We start from the raw sequence: 17,492 nt of genomic DNA on the forward strand, positions 1-17,492 counted from the left end.
CTCCAGCTCACACAAAATCCACAGAGGCTAGCGAGGGAAAGAGACTGCATCACATGTACAAAGAGGGATGGCTCCAGGTGTGATTACAGAGTTTGAAATGCACCTGGGACCCTAAAGTTCTAGACTTGTAAACACCAAAAAGCAGTAAAACAATTGCATCAGTGCATGGCTGGCACTTAACAAATCTAAACCAGTAATGAGCTACTCCAGCAAACCCCCGGTAAAGAATCCAGCGGTGGGAGGGAGGCGCAGGAACTCCTTGGAGCGGAGATCTCACCGGGGCTGCCTACCAGCAGGGACTAAAGTGGCACAGGCAGCACTTCGCTCGCATTGTTTTAAAGAGTTTAAACTGAATCTCAGAACTGAGTTGGAAGTTGCAAGGAAACAGAGGAACCGGTTTGCTGTGAAGCTCTTCCCAGCCCTGTAGTTCTCCCTGCTCCCGTAGATAAGCCAGCCGCCCATACAGCCTGGGCTCCCTGCAGCTGGAAGGGAATGGCACAGGCTAGTATTTAAGGGCTGGGACGCCTCTCTCGACCTTCCACCAGGCTCTGGCGGGGGAGAAGGCTCCGGTCCCAAAGCGCGCACACCTGGGCACATGCTTCCTGTTGCAGTTACACTAGAGTCTCAGGTAGCACTCTCCACGCGCCCCTTCCCTTGCCCAAATCTGGAACCACATCACCCTGACTGACAGCAGCCCTGGCCCTGCCCAGCTCGTGCAGCCCCCTTCGCTTTTCCAATCAGGAGGGACGGACCGGAGGCTGGGAGGGATTTCCTGCAGGGAGACGGACCGAGCGGGCAAGGGGAGGTGGCTTGCGGGAGAGAGACTTTTCAGAGTTCCTAGGCGCCCTGTGAAACTGACTAGACGGGTCAATTTCAGCAGCGGGGTCGGCGGTGCCCGTGGGAATCCCTAGCAGGCCAGGCAGGGCTCTGAGGACCAAAGGGGATATTGTTGCAGTAGCAGCACAGCTCTGCTTTGCAGTTCCAGCGCCTGGGGACTTGATCCCCTCCTCCCTCCCCCCCCGCCCCCCGAGTCCGGGACTGTAAGAGATCAAAGGCATTTTTGTGTGGAAGGGGAGATCTGCTCTTGGCTTTTATTACACCAGCTCTGCGGGGTGGAGGTGGTGGTGGGAGAACGCTCCCCAGCCGGGGGCAGACGTGGCTGAGAAGGAATTGGATTTGCAACTTTGCCTGTTGGAAACGCAGGGGAGTTCCTGGGGAGGTGAGTTATGGAGAAGAAAGAGCGGGGCGGGAATTGGTGCGGGTTGTTTGCTGCCCGCAGAGAATGACTTTCCCTTATTCCCCCCCTACTGGGTCACTGATGCCTGTGCTGTAGCTTTCAAATTCTTTTAATAGGCTCAGCTCCGCTCGGGTCCCGTTCAGCGTTTTGATCGGAAAATATTTGTTTAAAGCCCCGAGTAAAAAGAGGAGTTCAAATATCCCCTTTGTCAGAGCTGCCTACTAACGTTCTTCTGCCCCAGGTTAATTTTTTCTTTACTCTTTTATAGTTTGAGTCTCTTAAGAGAAGTGCTCCAGGTTGCCTTTTTTTCTTTTTCATTAGACTGTTCCTCCCCCTCCTCCTTCCTTTATAATCCCCCCTTTTGGCTTTTGTTGCAACTTACTCCTTGTGTGGTCTTGGGCAAGTGCCTTGAACATCCCAGCCTCAACTTCCCCATGTGTGATACGGGGGCTGATTAAGTATACTTGTTTTTGTTTTGGGAGGGGTTTTCCTAGGTCTGTATAGTGCCTGGTAGAGGAGATGCCTCAGCGCTAAGTGTTTACTGTTATGATTGTAGTGTGTTTCCATCATAGTAACCTTTGCATCAGGTTTTCCCCTTCTGAAGGCAGGGGGTGTGGAGAACTTCCCCAGACTGCCCTTTAGGGTTGGGTTTTTTTTTGTTTTGTTTTTAAATTGCTGTTCAGCATCTCTACTCCTCCCCTTACGTAATTCTACTGTTTCCCCTCCACTCTGAGTTGTTTGAAGGAATATTTCAGATTCCTGGGTTCTCCAGGTGAATTCCTGGGTTGAAAGATTAGCTTTCTCATGTAGGGGGAGGCTTGTTTGCTATCACTGTATACAGCAAATCACATTCCAGACTATTGCCAATAAACACCGACAGGGAGCGAAGGGATAAATACTTCTAGCTCTGGACTACATCTGATACTGCTGCACTCTTTTGAAGCTTGAGAGGTGCAGATTGTTAACCCTTGGTTACACAGAGTTCCTGGTGCCTTCTGGATCTTGGCAGCGTCTTGGATGAGGTTGGAGGAGTAGCTGGAATTCAGATATGAGCCTGCTTCCTAGTGTAGATTGACTTAAAATCTTCAGTATAAAAAAGTCAAGTGCCAGTATGTTCGGATGATATCAAAGTGAAGTTGGGTAAGATGTGCTGAAGCAGACTGAAACCAAACAGCTTTAAACTGGTGCAGTAACTGAGATTCCAGGAGATGTTCTGTTAACCCAGTTCATGTTTGTTTATGGCAAGAAGCAATGAGGATGGACACAAGCATTAGACTTAAGCCAAGTGGCCGCAACTTGATTATAACGTGAGGATAGAGAGAAACCCCTAAAGCAGCCTGACCTGGCAGCAGTGATGTGGGGATGTGACCGCCAACCTGAGTTGTGATGCACATCACATTGCAACCCACTTGCAATGTGCAAGTTCAGAACAACCTAACTGCCCAGGGCCTAATCGGCCAGCATAAACCCAAGGCCTGTAATCCCATGTAGGCTACTGCATGGGAAAACCCCAAGCCTCACCATGCAAGTCTGGGCATCCCTGCAAATCCAACCCCTTCAGCACAGAAAGTGAGCTGGCCTCTAACTTGTAGGAAAGGCTGCTGCCCCTGCCCTGGGATTTGGAGACTTGGTGTCTCCAAATATTTCTAAGTGTACCAAGCAGGGAAGAGTCTAACCCCTCTGCCAGGGCAAATACAGATGCCACTAGGCATGAGTTTAGCTGGTAAATTCTACCAGCAAACCAGTTCTCAATTTCTGACAGTCTGTCCAGGTTGAAAAGATCTTCTATTTGCACGATGTGCGCCCATAAGGCCTCACAGGCTGAGGTTCAGCATCTCAACACCTGCTGAATGTGCAGATGTCCTTGATGCCTTTCTATGGCCATTTGACAACCATTGGTCTGCATGTGCCTCTCCAAACTGCTCAGACCAAGATGCAACATCTGCTGGGAAGAGCTGCCTTGTCACAGCCCAGCCTCCCTTCGCTCCTAGGAGCAGTTCAAGCCCCTTGTCCACAACGAAAGTTTCCCCCAAGATGTATGATGATGACTTCAGGAGTAGAGAGAGTTGTTGCCAAAGCTCATAAATCAAGGGCATTGGCTAGTCTCATCCCACACCCTGGTCCTCATTAATCACCGGGGGTCACAAGGGGAACTCAGTGGCAGGGGTATCTGGCAGCGGTGCGGGGAGCAAGAAGAAGCCCAGTTCCACCTGGTAACACCTTTATAGACAGCACCTTGCCAGTGAGAAGCCAATCACAATATTAGTAGTGCCAAGAGTGATTGATGGTGCCCCTCCCCGACAATGTCATTGCCTGGCGGGTGCCACTGTGCCGCCCAGAGGTGTGGCTACCCTCTCAGCCCCATCCTGCAGTCACGCACTGGTGTGTCCCCCTTACCAGGCAATGATCTTAGCTTTCTTGGTTTGCCCTCTTCCCTTTGCAGTGTTTTTCCAAGAGTCCGACTCGGTGCTAATATGTGAGGGTGCAGGAGGCTAGATTTGTCTCTCCCCTGATCTACTTTTCATCACCATTTGTTAGCCTAGGTGGTTATAACATCATATGAAACTTTCATATCATTTTTACAGTTGATTTTAGAATTTGGGTAGATTTGTAGTCCCAGTTATTACAACAGAACCCAACATTATAAACAGCCAAGGATGCTTCTCAGGAACTTTCAGAAAGGGAGATCTAGGAGAATCCATGGCTCATGTGACTGGTAACAGAAAGTGGAGCCTTGTAGCACTAGTTTGCTGGTTCTAATTTGGTGCTAATGAAGAATTGTAGCTATCTGACAGCAGTTTGGCAGCTTGTGTCAATCTTTCTTATTTTCTCTCTCGCACACACTCCTTCTCCCAAGATTTCATGACAGGGTGAAGAGAAGATGCCAGATGCATGGCTGAAACATGGGAGAAGTCTAGAAATGTACAGAATGCCATTTAAAAAAATTTCATGTTTGGATAAATCTAAATTTAGAGATTGGGAGTGGTGAGACTTTTGGCGGGTAGGAATGAGTGTGGTGGGGCCCCCATCCTGTAACATTCGGGGGAGGGGGAACCTCAGTTTCTGAAAGGATGCCCTATGCACTGAGATGGAGACACAGTCCACCAGCAGGGAATTGGCTTGCTGGGGGCTGAATTAAATTTTGATTCTCCTCTGAGTACAGTCACTCTGCCAGCTTGTGCTCAGCTCATTGCCGGAGAATGCTCGTGCGCTAATAACCTTCTTAATGGGTATCTTTTAAATCCCAGTGCACTGGATCTTCCCAGTTAATTCTCAGGGCAGTATCTATGTTTGCAAGGCATACGGAGAGAGGAAATGTTCGGCAAGGCCAAGGCGGCCTGACTAAAAGTAACGGGCTGAAATGCAGTCCTCCTAAATGTCCAGGGAAAAGGCTGGAAGCTCATCACTGGGATTCTTTAAACCTGCTGGGAGAAAAAGTAGCCATAGTGAATATAGATTACAGTCCTATCCTGTACTGGCTGGTGGAGTGGTTCTCAGTGAGGCACTCTGATACCGTAGTGATGGCCATATCAGTATCTAGATAGCCATTGAAGTCCATCACACTCCAAGAGGGTTGTTATACTTTGCACTTCCATCATACCTAATTACAGCTCCCAGCTCCCCTAAGAGAGGGGATTCTTAAAGCCACATAGAGATGTGCACAGAGAGGTTAAGTGACTTGCCCAAGGCCATGCATTGAAACGGTTACAGAACCAAGAGAAGAATCCAAGGGAGTCCAGATTCCCTGTCTCTAGTCCCTAGACCGTGCTCCCACTGTAGTCTGTCTCCCCCACGGCCAGGGCTCTGCTGGGGTCGGGAGGAGGCACAGCACTCAAGTAGTGGTTGAGGAAACATTCTGCCTGCTTGTGTCCTATGCAGGCAGAACACTTCAAGGGCGCCGGGGGGAGCACACTCCCTGGAGGCTCGTGACCCACCTTTAGAAAGGGTGTAGCGTGCCCAGACAATTGCTGGTGTGCAAGGGGGGGGCAAGGCTTGTGCCCACACTCTTGCTCCTCCCACTGCTGGCCCCATTCCCTCCTGCATGCATGTGTGCCAGGACAGGGCACTCATGACCTTCCCAGTGCATCCATGCTGGGGGTCCAATCTGATCTCCTGTTTCTTGTGCCCACCAGGCCAGCCCACAGCACCTACTGTTAGGACGTCTCCAGTACAGGGCCTCTCCCCCTCCGCTCCTGCAGCCCTTTTAACATGAGGATAGTCTGACTTCTGCCAGTACTAAATATAGTCAAACTATTTGTTCTTCGGCGTGGCCACAGAAGCAGTCGCAATGGACTGTTTTAATGAGGCTGATAAGTAAATAGCCTTTGAAACCTGACCCTGCTGTTGATGTTCACAGGTACTGGGAGCACCACTACAACCTCTCCGCTAGGGCTCTGTGACCAAGGTTCTGATCGCCCAGCAGGGGGTCTGCAGCGTGGCTGGCAGAGACGGCACCGAGAGGAATGCCAGCATGAGGGGGATAACAGAGAGAGAGAGGATCTATAACTTCCAGATGGAAAGGAGCACATAATCCCTTTGGGAAGAATTAGGGAATCATCAGCGCAGCTCAGCCTGGCGCGAAGGAAGCAAAACATGACCCCTCGATCTCTGAGAGCTTTACACAAGTTCGGTTAAGAGGCCAGACTCTTCTCAATGCAAACGCTCCCGGCCCCCTCCTCCAAACTGCCTGGCTTTGTCTTGTGGGGCCCTGTTGCTGCTGGGAGTCAGTCCCCAAGCACAGAACTATTTTTTGTTTAAGTGATTGCATGTTCTTTAACCAGACTGCATCCCCACCTCCGTCCCCTTCAAGAGGAAAGTGGCTCCTAGCTGCATTTATCACCATTAACGGAGAGATCTTTTTATAAAGGCTTTTTTTATGTCCCGTGGGATTTTAAAATATTTTTCTTGCTGGGCTTTTCCTCCATTCAAGAGCATTTTGAGGAGTTGCTACGTGCGCGCCCATGGCTTTATGAACCGGAGGGATCTGAGGACCTCTTCCTTTCACTCCCCTACCACTCCGACCTGTCCATGATGGGACGAGAGCAGGAGCTGATCCAGGCTGTGAAAAATGGGGATGTACCTGGTGTGCAGAAACTGGTGGCCAAGGTCAAAGCATCCAAGAGCAGTGAGTACCTTTGCCTCTTAATGCAGCAGCGGGGAGCTGAAGGAACCTGGGCATTGCTGCTTGCTGCATCTCCTGCCAGTTGCTGTGAATTCTACTCTTAGGGCCTTGGTGTGTGAGTCCTTGGGAACAGGGCATGTGAAGCCTGGCATTCGTGCCCTGGAGTGAATCCAGAGCTTGCTGATAATGTAAAAGATGATGCTTCTAGTAGCCTCTGTGTGGGAACCCTGAAATGTGGGGGACAGATGGGGGGGAGGGGGGGGGAGAAGGGGCAGAAAATCACCAAAGGAAAGTGAGCACCACAAATGTGGGGCATGCTGGCGCAGAGGGTCCTTCAGTCATTGCCACTTACTTCTGGTCAGATTTATCTTGTGAAAAATTACCATCCAAGCCAGTCAACTGGAACCAATTGTCAGGCCTTGAATTTCAGATTCTTTAAGTCTGGTAATGTTTAACCCTTCAATAGTGCCCGTCTCTTTCCTGTATGCTCTTAAAGGTCAGCTGCAGAACTGAAGTCGGAATGAATTTAAGGCCGTTTCTGTGTGCTTGCACTGACCAGGCTGTGATAAAGGGGGAGACCCCTGTCACTGCAGCAAAGAAACTCATGGGGACTGCTTATGTGCGTTCATTGTTGGCCTGTTGAGTGGGAGCCCAGAGGGCCCCCCCCCAAGCAGCATTCAAGGGCTGAAAAGATCCTAGATGAAATATGGAAGTGGCAGGGGAGGGAGACACAGGTGAGAGCTGGATTACTGTGTATAAAGGAAAGCAGGATCACTGGGATGGGGAGAGAATTACACAGCCCTATTGAGCACAACCCTCCTTATGGGGAAAAGACATTGAACTACACCCAGGAGAGGGCAGACGGTATTGGTAGGAAACACCATGGTTAGAGTTGAGGGTGGTACATTGTGCCGTCACACCCCAATCATGCGCTGATTCTCCTAAAGATCAGGATACAAGAGATTGTGTCCTCAGTGGACGAGTTCCTGGTTAGGAGCAGGGAAGAAACCCCTGTAGGTTTTTGGGGCAACAAAAGAACAGGGCGTTGATAAGACCTTGTCAGCAGCCCGTGTCCCAGACATCCCCATGCAGGATAGTAATTGGAATGAAATAGAGGTGGGTGGGAGGGTTTGAATTTTATCCTAAAGCTGGGGCCCCAGGGACAAAGGTTAAGATCTGAACTTCTCAAAAGTGCAGGTTGTCCAGCTCCAGAATCTTGGTTCAGCTCCTTCATTCTTGGGGTTCTTCCGGGAGTAGGTGGGATATGTGAGACAAGTGACACCCAGCGCATATAGGGGCACCAGAGTGTTGGCTAAGAAGAAGGAAGACTGAGCTATAGGAATAGCTCATATGAGTGTGAGACTCAACAGACGACGGCAGAAGGGTAGTGGGAGGAAAAGCGAACTAACCGGACTAATCAGCTGAGTGGATAAGGAAGCCGTTAGGATGAAGAAGTAAAACAGGGTAGTCTAAAGCACGTGAGATAACTGAGCCACTGGGGAACAGTTGGTGACTCGGGGTGTGTCTGTTTGCAGGGGAAGTTCTGAATACGCCTTATGGCTTCTCCTTTGACTGTAATGGTCTGGGTTGGTAGGGTGCTGAGGGTGAAGAACCATACTCTGGATCTACAAAGCCATCCTGCTAAAATGCTCTTTAAGGCTAATGTTAAGACTCTCCTTTCTTCAATCAGAAGGGATATGGATTTAAGCTGGACTCTAGGCCCAACTGGTGGGGGGAAGAAAGTTTAATGTAGGGAAAGGGGGTCCTGGTCCAAGTCCCCAGAGACAGGTGTTCACATCATAAAAACGACCACATTTAATAGTGCTCTTGGGGCTGAACGGGCCAGGGATAGCCAGCAAACCTTTCATCCTGGGAGGTGTCCATCCAGGGCAGGGTTGTGGTGCAGCATAGGGGAAGCTTGCCCTCCTGCGGCCTGTGCTGTGCTTGTGCTATGAATACAGGCATCCTGTTGCCAGGTCTGTCAGGCTGGCACTTCTCATGAGTGCAAAAGAATTCATGTGAAAAGCTTCATAGGAGGAGGAAAGTGTGTGTGGGGGGGAATAATTGAGACTGACTTGGAGAGACTAGGAGCAGCTCTGGGCTGTGTGTTCAGTGCTGGGAAATCTACGTTAGTGAGGCTGGGGATTCTAAAAAGAAGGCGGGGATAAACTCTGCTGGGTGAGACACTGCAAAGCTCTGAGCCGGAGGAGGTAGGGGTTAAACTCTGAAAATCCACAGCGCTGGGGTTACGGAAACAAAACGCTCCCTAGACGGCTGCACCAAATGCAAATTGGAAAGAACTTTCCCAGTCAGTACAAGGAACTAGCCCAGTCCAATGGGAACATCACGCACAGGTCTGCCCACCTGCTTATCGCATGGCCAGGTGGCACGGGGCAGTCTGAATGATATAGGTTTGGCAGAGGGCGGAGAGATACTTAGCTCTCAGGAGGAGGAGGAAACAAGGATCAACAGCTATCTGAGAAAAAACAACAAGGAGTACTTGTGGCACCTTAAAGACTAACACATTTATTTGGGTCTAAGTTTTCGGCAAAAACTTAGGCCCAAATAAATGTTAGTCTATAAGGTGCCGAAAGTACTCCTCGTTGTTTTTGCTGATACAGACTAACACAGCTACAACTCTGAAAGCTTTCTGAGAGAGGCTAGTGATGCCTACAAAAGGAGAGCAGGAGCTGACATTAAGGAAGGGCTGAGAGTAAGGACAACCCCAGTTTCTATCTCCAGATTAAATACTAAGGAAGAAACTAGTGAAGCCGGAACTGGCACAGCTGGTGTGCTTGGCTTGAAAAGGGAGCCTGATGAGGTGTAACATGCAATGGGGTGAGAATGCCCCCATGCTAGGAGGGGAAGAAGCAAGGCTGGCTTCCTCACCTCCATCCTAGGGCCTTAATCACCTGATGACTCTATCTCACTCAAATGCAATTGGAGAGCGTTCTCTATTGCCTTGCTCTGGCTTTGTCCCCTCCTTGCTGCCCCCAGGGGCTGAACCCCCAGCCAGAGATGGGATCAGTCTATTACATGGTGGCAGGAGAGGTCTGAAGTTTCCCCTGCTGCATGAGGCTCTGTCCCTCCACCAGAGGAGCCTTCTACTCCCAACCCCTTATGATTCATTCTCTCCCTCTCTCTCCCTCTCTTTTTGTTAAGATGCCGGGTGAGCAGAATGCTAGCTGCCTTTGTTGCTCATTAAAGCGCCTTTCCATATGACAGGCCGAGATGCTGATTTTTAAAATCCCTCTAAGAGTCCTTCTGCTGTCTCAGTGGATTCGGAGCCGCATCTCTGTGATTAGCCCTCGGGGATCTCCTGTGCCTAAAAAAAGTCGCTGCACGTAACCAAGAATCAAGCGCCAGTCCCGGCAGCGGGAACTTCAGGGACACACAGTTAAATATTCAATGTGCATATTCTTAGGCAGTGCATGGCGTGGAAAATGTTGGTGCACAAATGGGTCAGAGCACCTATTATTTCAAAGCCCTGGGGGCACATGATGATTTTTTTTCTTGGTGGGTGAGAGCCCATTAATCCTGCAGCTCTATGGGGCTGGGGGACATCAGTATGATATTGTAAGGCAGCGGGTGTGGGGGATGCCCATTGCTAGAGCTACTTCTGCAAGCAGGGAGGGGTTCTCTCTCTCTCAAACCATACACCTCCAGGGAGGGCGTGGGCCATTGTCCGTGGACTCTACTGCTGTTGGGGTTGTCACCTGGAGCAGTGGTAGAAGTTTTAATTTCCTTCTCTCTCTCCCTCTCTCCTCCCCTTCAGTGTCTAAGTTTTAATTTTGTTTTTAATAATGGAGATATCCCATCTCCTAGAACTGGAAGGGACCTTGAAAGGTCATCGAGTCCAGCCCCCAGGCTTCACTAGCAGGACCAAGTACTGATTTTGCCCCAGATCCCTAAGTGGCCCCCTCAAGGATTGAACTCTAAGTGCTGCAGAGTTTAATTGAAATTGTTAAACGACCCGTCGCGGCTTTGGCCTTTCTCCCTAGTGATCAATCACTTTCCTGGCTGGACGCGCTCGTTAACAATGAGCCAGTTGGCTGGGCAGGGACCGGCTCAGTAGCCCTAGGGAAAAAAAAGAGGGGGATTGGGGAGGGGGGGTGTCACAAGATTAGATTCCTGGGGGAGGAGACCAGCAGAACAATTGGGGCTGCAGCCATTGTCCCTTGGAAAGGGGGAAGTCTCTCAAGCTGTGCCAGCCGTTATGAGGGGAAGACAGAGTTTAATTCAGCTGTGCCACAAGAGCAGGCTCCTGGATGGAGTTTACCAGGGGGATTTGCTTGCTAGTCGTTCATCCTGAAGAATCGCAAAATGTCTCTAAAGTTTGCATGCTCACAGCTTTGCTGAAATGTAGCCACTTCTGGGGTGAAGGCAGTCAACTAGTTTCTCCTCTACTTGCATGGAGGAGGAGAAACTTTAGACCAAGCACGCTGGGACAAATCCATACTCTCAGGGAAAGCGCTTTAATATCCATGCAGAGCAGGCAGGATCCTGGATTTTAAGGCAGAGTCCAAGAGAACGGGTATTTCCTGCTTCTAGGTTCCCAGGAGGTCTGTGAGGTTCATTTAATTCATGTATGTAAAGTGCTTTGAGATCCTCAGATGGAAGAGGCTCCAGTCGGGCAAAACAGTATTAACTTGGAAGGATAAAGAGCTACATCAACCCTGTTAGGCTTTGAACCTGATTCTGTGCAGTCCGGATATTTTCAACCTGACGCTGACCTTAGCCATCCACAAAGCATTTCGAGTGGCTTTCTGAGCTCCCAGACCTCGTACGGATCAAGTGTCCTTAGTTAGAAGGCATGATACCTGTATTTTAGCAGGTTATTTGCCATTGTTCTAGTCCAGGGGTTCTCAAACCTTTCTATCATGTAGATTCTGTTCTAATCGAGTACTAGTAAGCTCTCCAGGGCAGGTCTCTGTTTTGTGTTTGAATAGCACCCTGTGCAGTGGGCTCCTGGCCTATGACTGGGGCAAATAATTCATAATGAGCTTGTCCAGTGGTCTCCTCCCCTTCCAATGGCCACTTCCTCCTCCATTCAGTCACATTAGATCCCTGTGGTAACTACAGCAGTCCCTTGTGTGGAGTAGTAATGTTAGACATGTATTTTTAGCCGCTTCTAATGTGATGCAGTAGCTGGAAACAAACAGGCGAGCTAGCACCATGTGACCAGCGAGCTCTGCACGGACCTCACTTTGATAACTGCTTTGCTAGCCTGTCTCTCCAGAATTTCTCAATGGGCTCCTCTCCTGCCTGCTTTCCAGCTGTGGAGCGTTGGCAGGGGTGCAGTGCGGGGCTTACCCCTCTGGCTGCTGGTGCCACCATTCTCTTTCTGCCATTGACAGAATCACACGGGTAATGCCCCTGTAGAGCGTTAGCTGTCCCACAAGCCATCTAGTCCAGTATCCAGTCCTTGACAGTGGGCGGCGTTAGTTGCTTCAGAGGATGGTTTAAGAACCCTGCTGTAGGCAGATGTGAGGTAAGCTGATCCCGCAACTGGCTATCTCCTAATCCTTAGTAGTTAGTTTGGCTTAAGCTCTGAAGCATGAGGCTTAATATCTCTTCCAGTATTCGTAACTTTAACTATTGTAACTCTGGATGTTCTTGTCATCCATATAAATATCCAGTCTCTCTTTGAATCTTGTTGATTGCATTTGCCTCAGTGACATCCTGTGGTGGAGAGTTCCGCAGTTTGTATTATGTGGGGGGGAAAAAGTATTTATTTTTGTTGGTTTTGAATTTGTCATCTTTTAATCTGGTTGGCTGGCCCTTTGTTCTTGTGTTGTGAGATGGTGAGAACAGATCTACCTTCTTGATCGTGTGCTATTTTATAGATTTTTTTCGCCTCTTATTCGCTTTTCTAAGTGAAGGAATTTCATTCTCTTCATGTAAGAATTTCTCTAGGTCCCTAATCCTTCTCATTGCCCATCTCGGATCCCCCTGTAATGCCATATTCTTTTTGAGATGGCGTGACCAGTAAGGCACATGTTATTTCAGAAGAGGCGAAACCATTAATGTGTGTGTCCCTGCTTAAAAGCTAGTCCTCTCCTAGATGGTGTGTGCTGGCTTCCCTGCTCCATGAGCTGGAACAGTCAATTATCTGCTTCCGCTTCGGATTGCAGCTCCATTCACTGCTCCATCAGCCCCATGTGGGAACTCATCCTCTTTCTGTGTGTGGAGGAAGGATGGAAATCATCCGAGTCTACTGCTGCTGAAGCCGCAGAGTCCATAAACTTGGGCCAAGCCATTCTTTCCTATACAGATCCTCTGCCTCTGTCGGGTAACAAAGCAAGAAGTCGCATCTTCCACCATGGCTTTCTGTTAAATCTGAATCACCCAGGCCATTAGGCAGCCAGGGCAGGATTATTTCCTGTTACGTTATGCTTGGTTTGTGTTTCCTCTAGTCTAGTTTTAAAACCCCGAGGCAGCCTAGTTTCTATTCCTGGGCCTGCCATCGACTCAGTGTGTCACCTTGGGCAAGTTCCTTCACATTCGTAGGCTTCAAGGGTTAGCACCTGACTCTCCTTAGTAAAGTGCCGAGAGAGCTACAGAAGGAAAGTGTCCTAGAAGTGCTAAGTATTAAGTGACAGAGATTCCACTGCTTCCCTTGAGCGTCTATTTAAGAGCCTTCTAAAGTGTATGGCAGTATTACATGGATCCCTGTAAAAACTTCTTGATGTGAGTGAGAAGGAGAGAGATGGCCTTGAAAGGTTTCTGTATGTACATCTCCCTACTCCTAAACCACTGCTTGGAATGGAGTAAACTGTAAGGCCGGGAGACTAATGGTGTGTTTTAAAATTATTTAGTCCTCCTCTTCCTCACCCCCGCCCCCTATCCCACGGAGGAGGTCTATTCCAACGCTTGCCTAGGCGTGTGCCAGCCGTCGAGGTCACTTGGCATTCTCTGTGTTGGGACCTCTGGAATGCCAGCTGCTTCTCGTGGTGGGCAGGGTCCTGCTGACAGAAGGAATGCGTTCCTCACGCCTACTGCATGCTTCCACTTGAGCGGAGAGTTCAGCTATTTGAACTGGGAACGATTTTTATCCCTCGTTTCCAATCTCTTTACAGGTGGTGGGGGGTGGGGAAGAGAGCAGGAGCAGAGTCTGCAAAAGGAATCAACTTACTGTGAATGTACGGTGTCTGTTCAAAGCCTGCCTCTAACGTTTGTTGTGCTTGGAAAAGGGCCATCCCTGGCCTTGGCTAGTCGGGCCCTGGCTGGGCTGCCTTTGATGGGCCGAACGAACGTTAGGAAAGCTGTGGCTGCACTTGTTAGCACAATCAGAGACGCCTGAAGCAAGTAGGGAGATAAGGGGCCTGCGGGAGGGGAGGTGGTTCTGGGATAGCGCTCCCTTCCTGGGAATTGCCCAGCTCCATGGGGGAAGCGGGCTGGGATTGGGAATTGCTGCTGTCCCTGTGAAGCCACCAATGTGTCTGTCTGATCTTCCGGGTGGGTGGCCGGGGAGAGCTGTCCTTGTGGCGATCAAGGTGCACGGGCAGTCTCTGCCCTTTGTAGAGGCAGCTGGAGTTAAGCTTGGTGGGGGGAGGGGGAGGCTGTCAGCCCATGCGCAGGTTTCCCTTTGAGTTAGTGCAAGAATTCAGCTGCCAGCCGCGGAGGGCAGGCGAGGGGCAGCCGCTCGCATTTCGCTTGACCTCTCATGAGAAGCATCAGAGCGCCTCACTGAACGGGCAGGGCTGCCCCTTGGCGCCAGGCCAGCGCTGCCTATAGCTCCCCAGGAGGAGGAGCGTGTTGCTAGCAGGTTCGCACCAACTGCAGCAAGGCCTTTTGGCAGCCGAGGCCCCATTCGGGTCCTGTGCGAACTCCCGAGAAGCAGCCAGCGCTCTCCTCTCCTTGGGTGAGAGACAGGCTCCCTTCCGCAACCTGCTGAACAGGGAGATGCTTTATAAAACGGGCCAGTGGCCTGGGTGAAAATCCAGCACCTTACTGACTATGGGGCAGCCCTGAGTCAGACCTCTGTGCTCACCTGAGCATAGGCAGGCATTGCTGTGTTTGAGGGAGGATGACTTTACCCCGCATCGTTCTGCAGTGCTCTGCCCTGTATCACCTCCCCAAATACTCTCTAATGGGTATTTTTCTGGGTACCTCTGGCAGGCAGGTCTTGGCATTGCTGCCGTTGAAGGGTTGCCCCTCATAGGCGTGTATTGGCATTGCAGTCTCTGGGTTTGCACCCTGAGTGAAAGCTGGGCAGAGCCATCCATGGTTTCTCTCCCCACTATCTGGACACAGCCAGTCCCATCTCTTGGCTTCCCTTTCCCAGCAGTGCTTTGCAATACCAAAAAGTTCCTGCAGATAAAAGATGAAGTTCTACTTCTGGCACTGCTCCCAGAGGGTTTGGCTGTCCTTATTCCTTATTATAGCTTAAAACATCCCAGGGCAGAGCTGGGCCACGCTGTACTCAGGGAAGGAGTATTCTGGGGAGCCATACGTGTGCGGGTGGCTGAGTCCGGAGTGTGCCTACCCTGGCACAAGGAGGCTCGTGGAGCTGATTCCGTGCTTAGGGCAGGGAGGAGATTGTGGGCTTCATTCTGGGCACTACCTCCTGTCCCTTTAAGAGCTGCATTCACACTAGCCTGGTGCAACCCCATTGATCTTCCTGAGTGCCTGCACCAACAGGAGGCAGGGCTCTTGCAGCTGGTGGGAACTACCCTGATGGTGGGTATTTCCTATTCAGCGAGTGCAGGACCTGCTGCTTTGGGGCTAGCTGGAAAGTCGGTCTCCTCTTCACTCCTGAATACAGGGTCCCTGGTATGGATGCAGCACTGTGCAGCCGACCGATGGGGGTCTTCCTAATTTGGGCATCTCTAAGCGCCTCCCAATGGCACTGCTCCAGACATAAGCTAAGCTAGACAAAAACATCCTGCCCCCTTTTCCCCAGGAGCCGTATGAGAGACGACTTGAGCAAACACCTCTGTAAAGAGGGCAGATCCCCAGAGGGCTGCGTTTGAGGAGAGGGCAAAGACACGGGCAAATCCTAAATGCCTCCCCGTGACTCCTCAGTTCGCTGGCAGGCTAAGAGATCCCTGCCACTCTGTTCCGGCGGGCCCTAGAGCAGCAATTGGGATGTGCAGATGACAAGGATGATACTGATCAGGCTGCAAGCTGAACGAACACTGCGCAGGTGTGCAGCCTGCAGTCTCCAAAGAGTTAACTGCGTTACGGGGCCTGGCACGAGGGCGTAAGGACGCTGTTCTTCTGCATCCACAGTGTGGCCCATAGGACAGTAGAAGAGCTCATTATGCAGCCGTGGGAGCAGCCGGAGAAGAGGGAAGTCGCTTAGCTCACAAAGGCCAGAAGCCTCCTGTTCTGTCAGGCTTTACCAGGGGCATTCCTCACCTCATCCACACCAGGCTGGGTCAGGGGGTTGGAACTGCGGACGTGGAACTGTCTTGTTTCCTCTGAAACAGTGATGCAGAAGCCGAGAGTACCCTCCTGCACCCACCTGGCCAACCAGGGCAGGGGCAGCTTGGGATCCGGGTGTACAGATCTTGCCGGTTCCAGTGGCTGGCAACATCCCAGCTGCCAGAACAGCAGCCACCCGTGGCCTAAAGCTTCTCTGCCCGCAAAAGTAACTCCCCTGGCCAAAGCCTATCTCCTAGCAGCTTTCCCAAGGAAACCTCCCTCGCTGAAGTGATTCCTGGGTGGCCGCATGACAGCTTGGAATTTGCTCTGAAAAGAGAGACAATTGCCAGGCTGCAGGGTGGGCAGCGTCTGAGTCTCCAGTGGGCTCCAGGTGGCTGGGGCCAAACGGACGGAGCCACGGACGCTGGGCTGGCAGCGTGGTGCCAAGACCTGGGAGCTTGGCTGCTGCCCGGTCCCTAGAGCCCTAGTGCTTTGTGCTCTTACCAAACAGATGGGATGGTGTTTGCATTACAAAGCAGCGGGGGAGGGGCTGTCCCTAGCATCTAGCAGTGGGGCCCTGCATGCAGATGGGCAGGCTGCGGTGGAGTCCGAGGAGTCCCAGCTCCCTAGCATGTGCACGATACTGCTGCCCGCATTTGTTCCCAGGTATGACGAAGCCTGGCCACCTCACCCCCCCCCCCCCTGCTTCAGACAGCTGCGCTGGCTCCCTATTGGTCCAGGGTGGGGATCGAACCCTTCCATAGGTGTGCACCAGCTGACCTCCCCGACCTCCTTTTCTTCCACCTCCCTCTGCTCACCTAGCCCTGGCCTCTTCTCTGTCCCCAGTGTAGGTGCGAGAGCCTTCTCCTCTGCCACAATCCCCATCTAGAGCAGCATTCTTGTACCTGTTCCCCCTGGCTGACCCTTCATTTCTCCTCTTCATTGCTGTGTGGCCCTTAATTCCGCTGCTTCTTTTCCAGCTGCCTTTTAACAAAGCGGGCCTTGAGGGATACGCCTGGGGGGGGATGAAAGGTGCTAGGTCAAGTGAAGGTCTCGGCATCGCTTCCGGGTGTTCCAGCTGGGTCAGACAGTCTGGCCTGCTTGGTTTGGGGTTTTTTGCGGGGAGGCACTGAGCGACCCTAGCTCCTGGGGGCTGCGCTGAGCTCTTCTCCCATTTAACTTTGGTGGCAACTGTAGCTGCTCAGCACCACATCCTCTCCCGGGGGTCTAACCTTGAGCATCCTTAACTCAAGGCACACACAATTAGAGGTCACGCTTGAGAACTGGGCCCTAAGGGACTTGCCTAAGGGCGCCCGTGAGCCTGCGTCAGAGCTGCGAGTGGAACCCAGGCCTGCTGACTCGGGCCAGTGGTTCTCCCCTCCCATGCTTGGGGGCCAGGATGAACAGCACTCCTCTTAAGAAGTCGTCATTCTACCCAACGCCCCTCTCGCTCCATGTTGTGTGTCTCCCCTCTGGAATTTTATTTGCATCTCCAGTAATGGACAGGGAGCAGCATGGGACATCCATGACCTAATGACTGCCAACAAGGGGCATGGCAAGGCTCAGCCAGAGACCACAGGAGTGGGGATGATGGGCAGCTGTTGAGTACAAAGTCTGACCCTTACTGGGATTAGAGGGAGGGGGTGTGGTGCTGCTGGAAGCCTGAAGTATGGAGGGGTGTTAATGCTGTGGAGCACTGTCCGGCCACGAGATACAATAGCACCTCCCAGAGATCAGTGGTCGGGGGATGGATAACCAGGGGTC

The 17,492-nt window shown here is 51.3% G+C and overlaps 1 protein-coding gene across 5 annotated transcripts in view; it reads left to right on the forward strand.

The window, feature by feature from the left end:
• The first annotated feature begins 784 nt into the window (after positions 1-784).
• The window catches only part of CASKIN2 (CASK interacting protein 2), a 74,954-nt gene continuing 58,246 nt past the window's right edge, over positions 785-17,492 (forward strand). For 4 of the 5 annotated variants that reach the window (XM_034790128.1, XM_034790129.1, XM_034790131.1 and 1 more), the window contains exons 1-2: positions 786-1,219; positions 5,595-6,362. In XM_034790128.1, coding sequence (XP_034646019.1) covers positions 6,266-6,362 — 97 coding nt within the window. In that variant the 5' untranslated portion in view covers positions 786-1,219; positions 5,595-6,265. Of the gene's footprint in view, positions 1,220-5,594; positions 6,363-17,492 lie in introns of all 5 variants that reach the window. The other variant, XM_034790130.1, reaches the window with a different exon arrangement.

The sequence above is a fragment of the Trachemys scripta genome, chromosome 14 (genome assembly GCF_013100865.1).
Source record: "Trachemys scripta elegans isolate TJP31775 chromosome 14, CAS_Tse_1.0, whole genome shotgun sequence".
Lineage (NCBI taxonomy): Eukaryota > Metazoa > Chordata > Testudines > Emydidae > Trachemys > Trachemys scripta.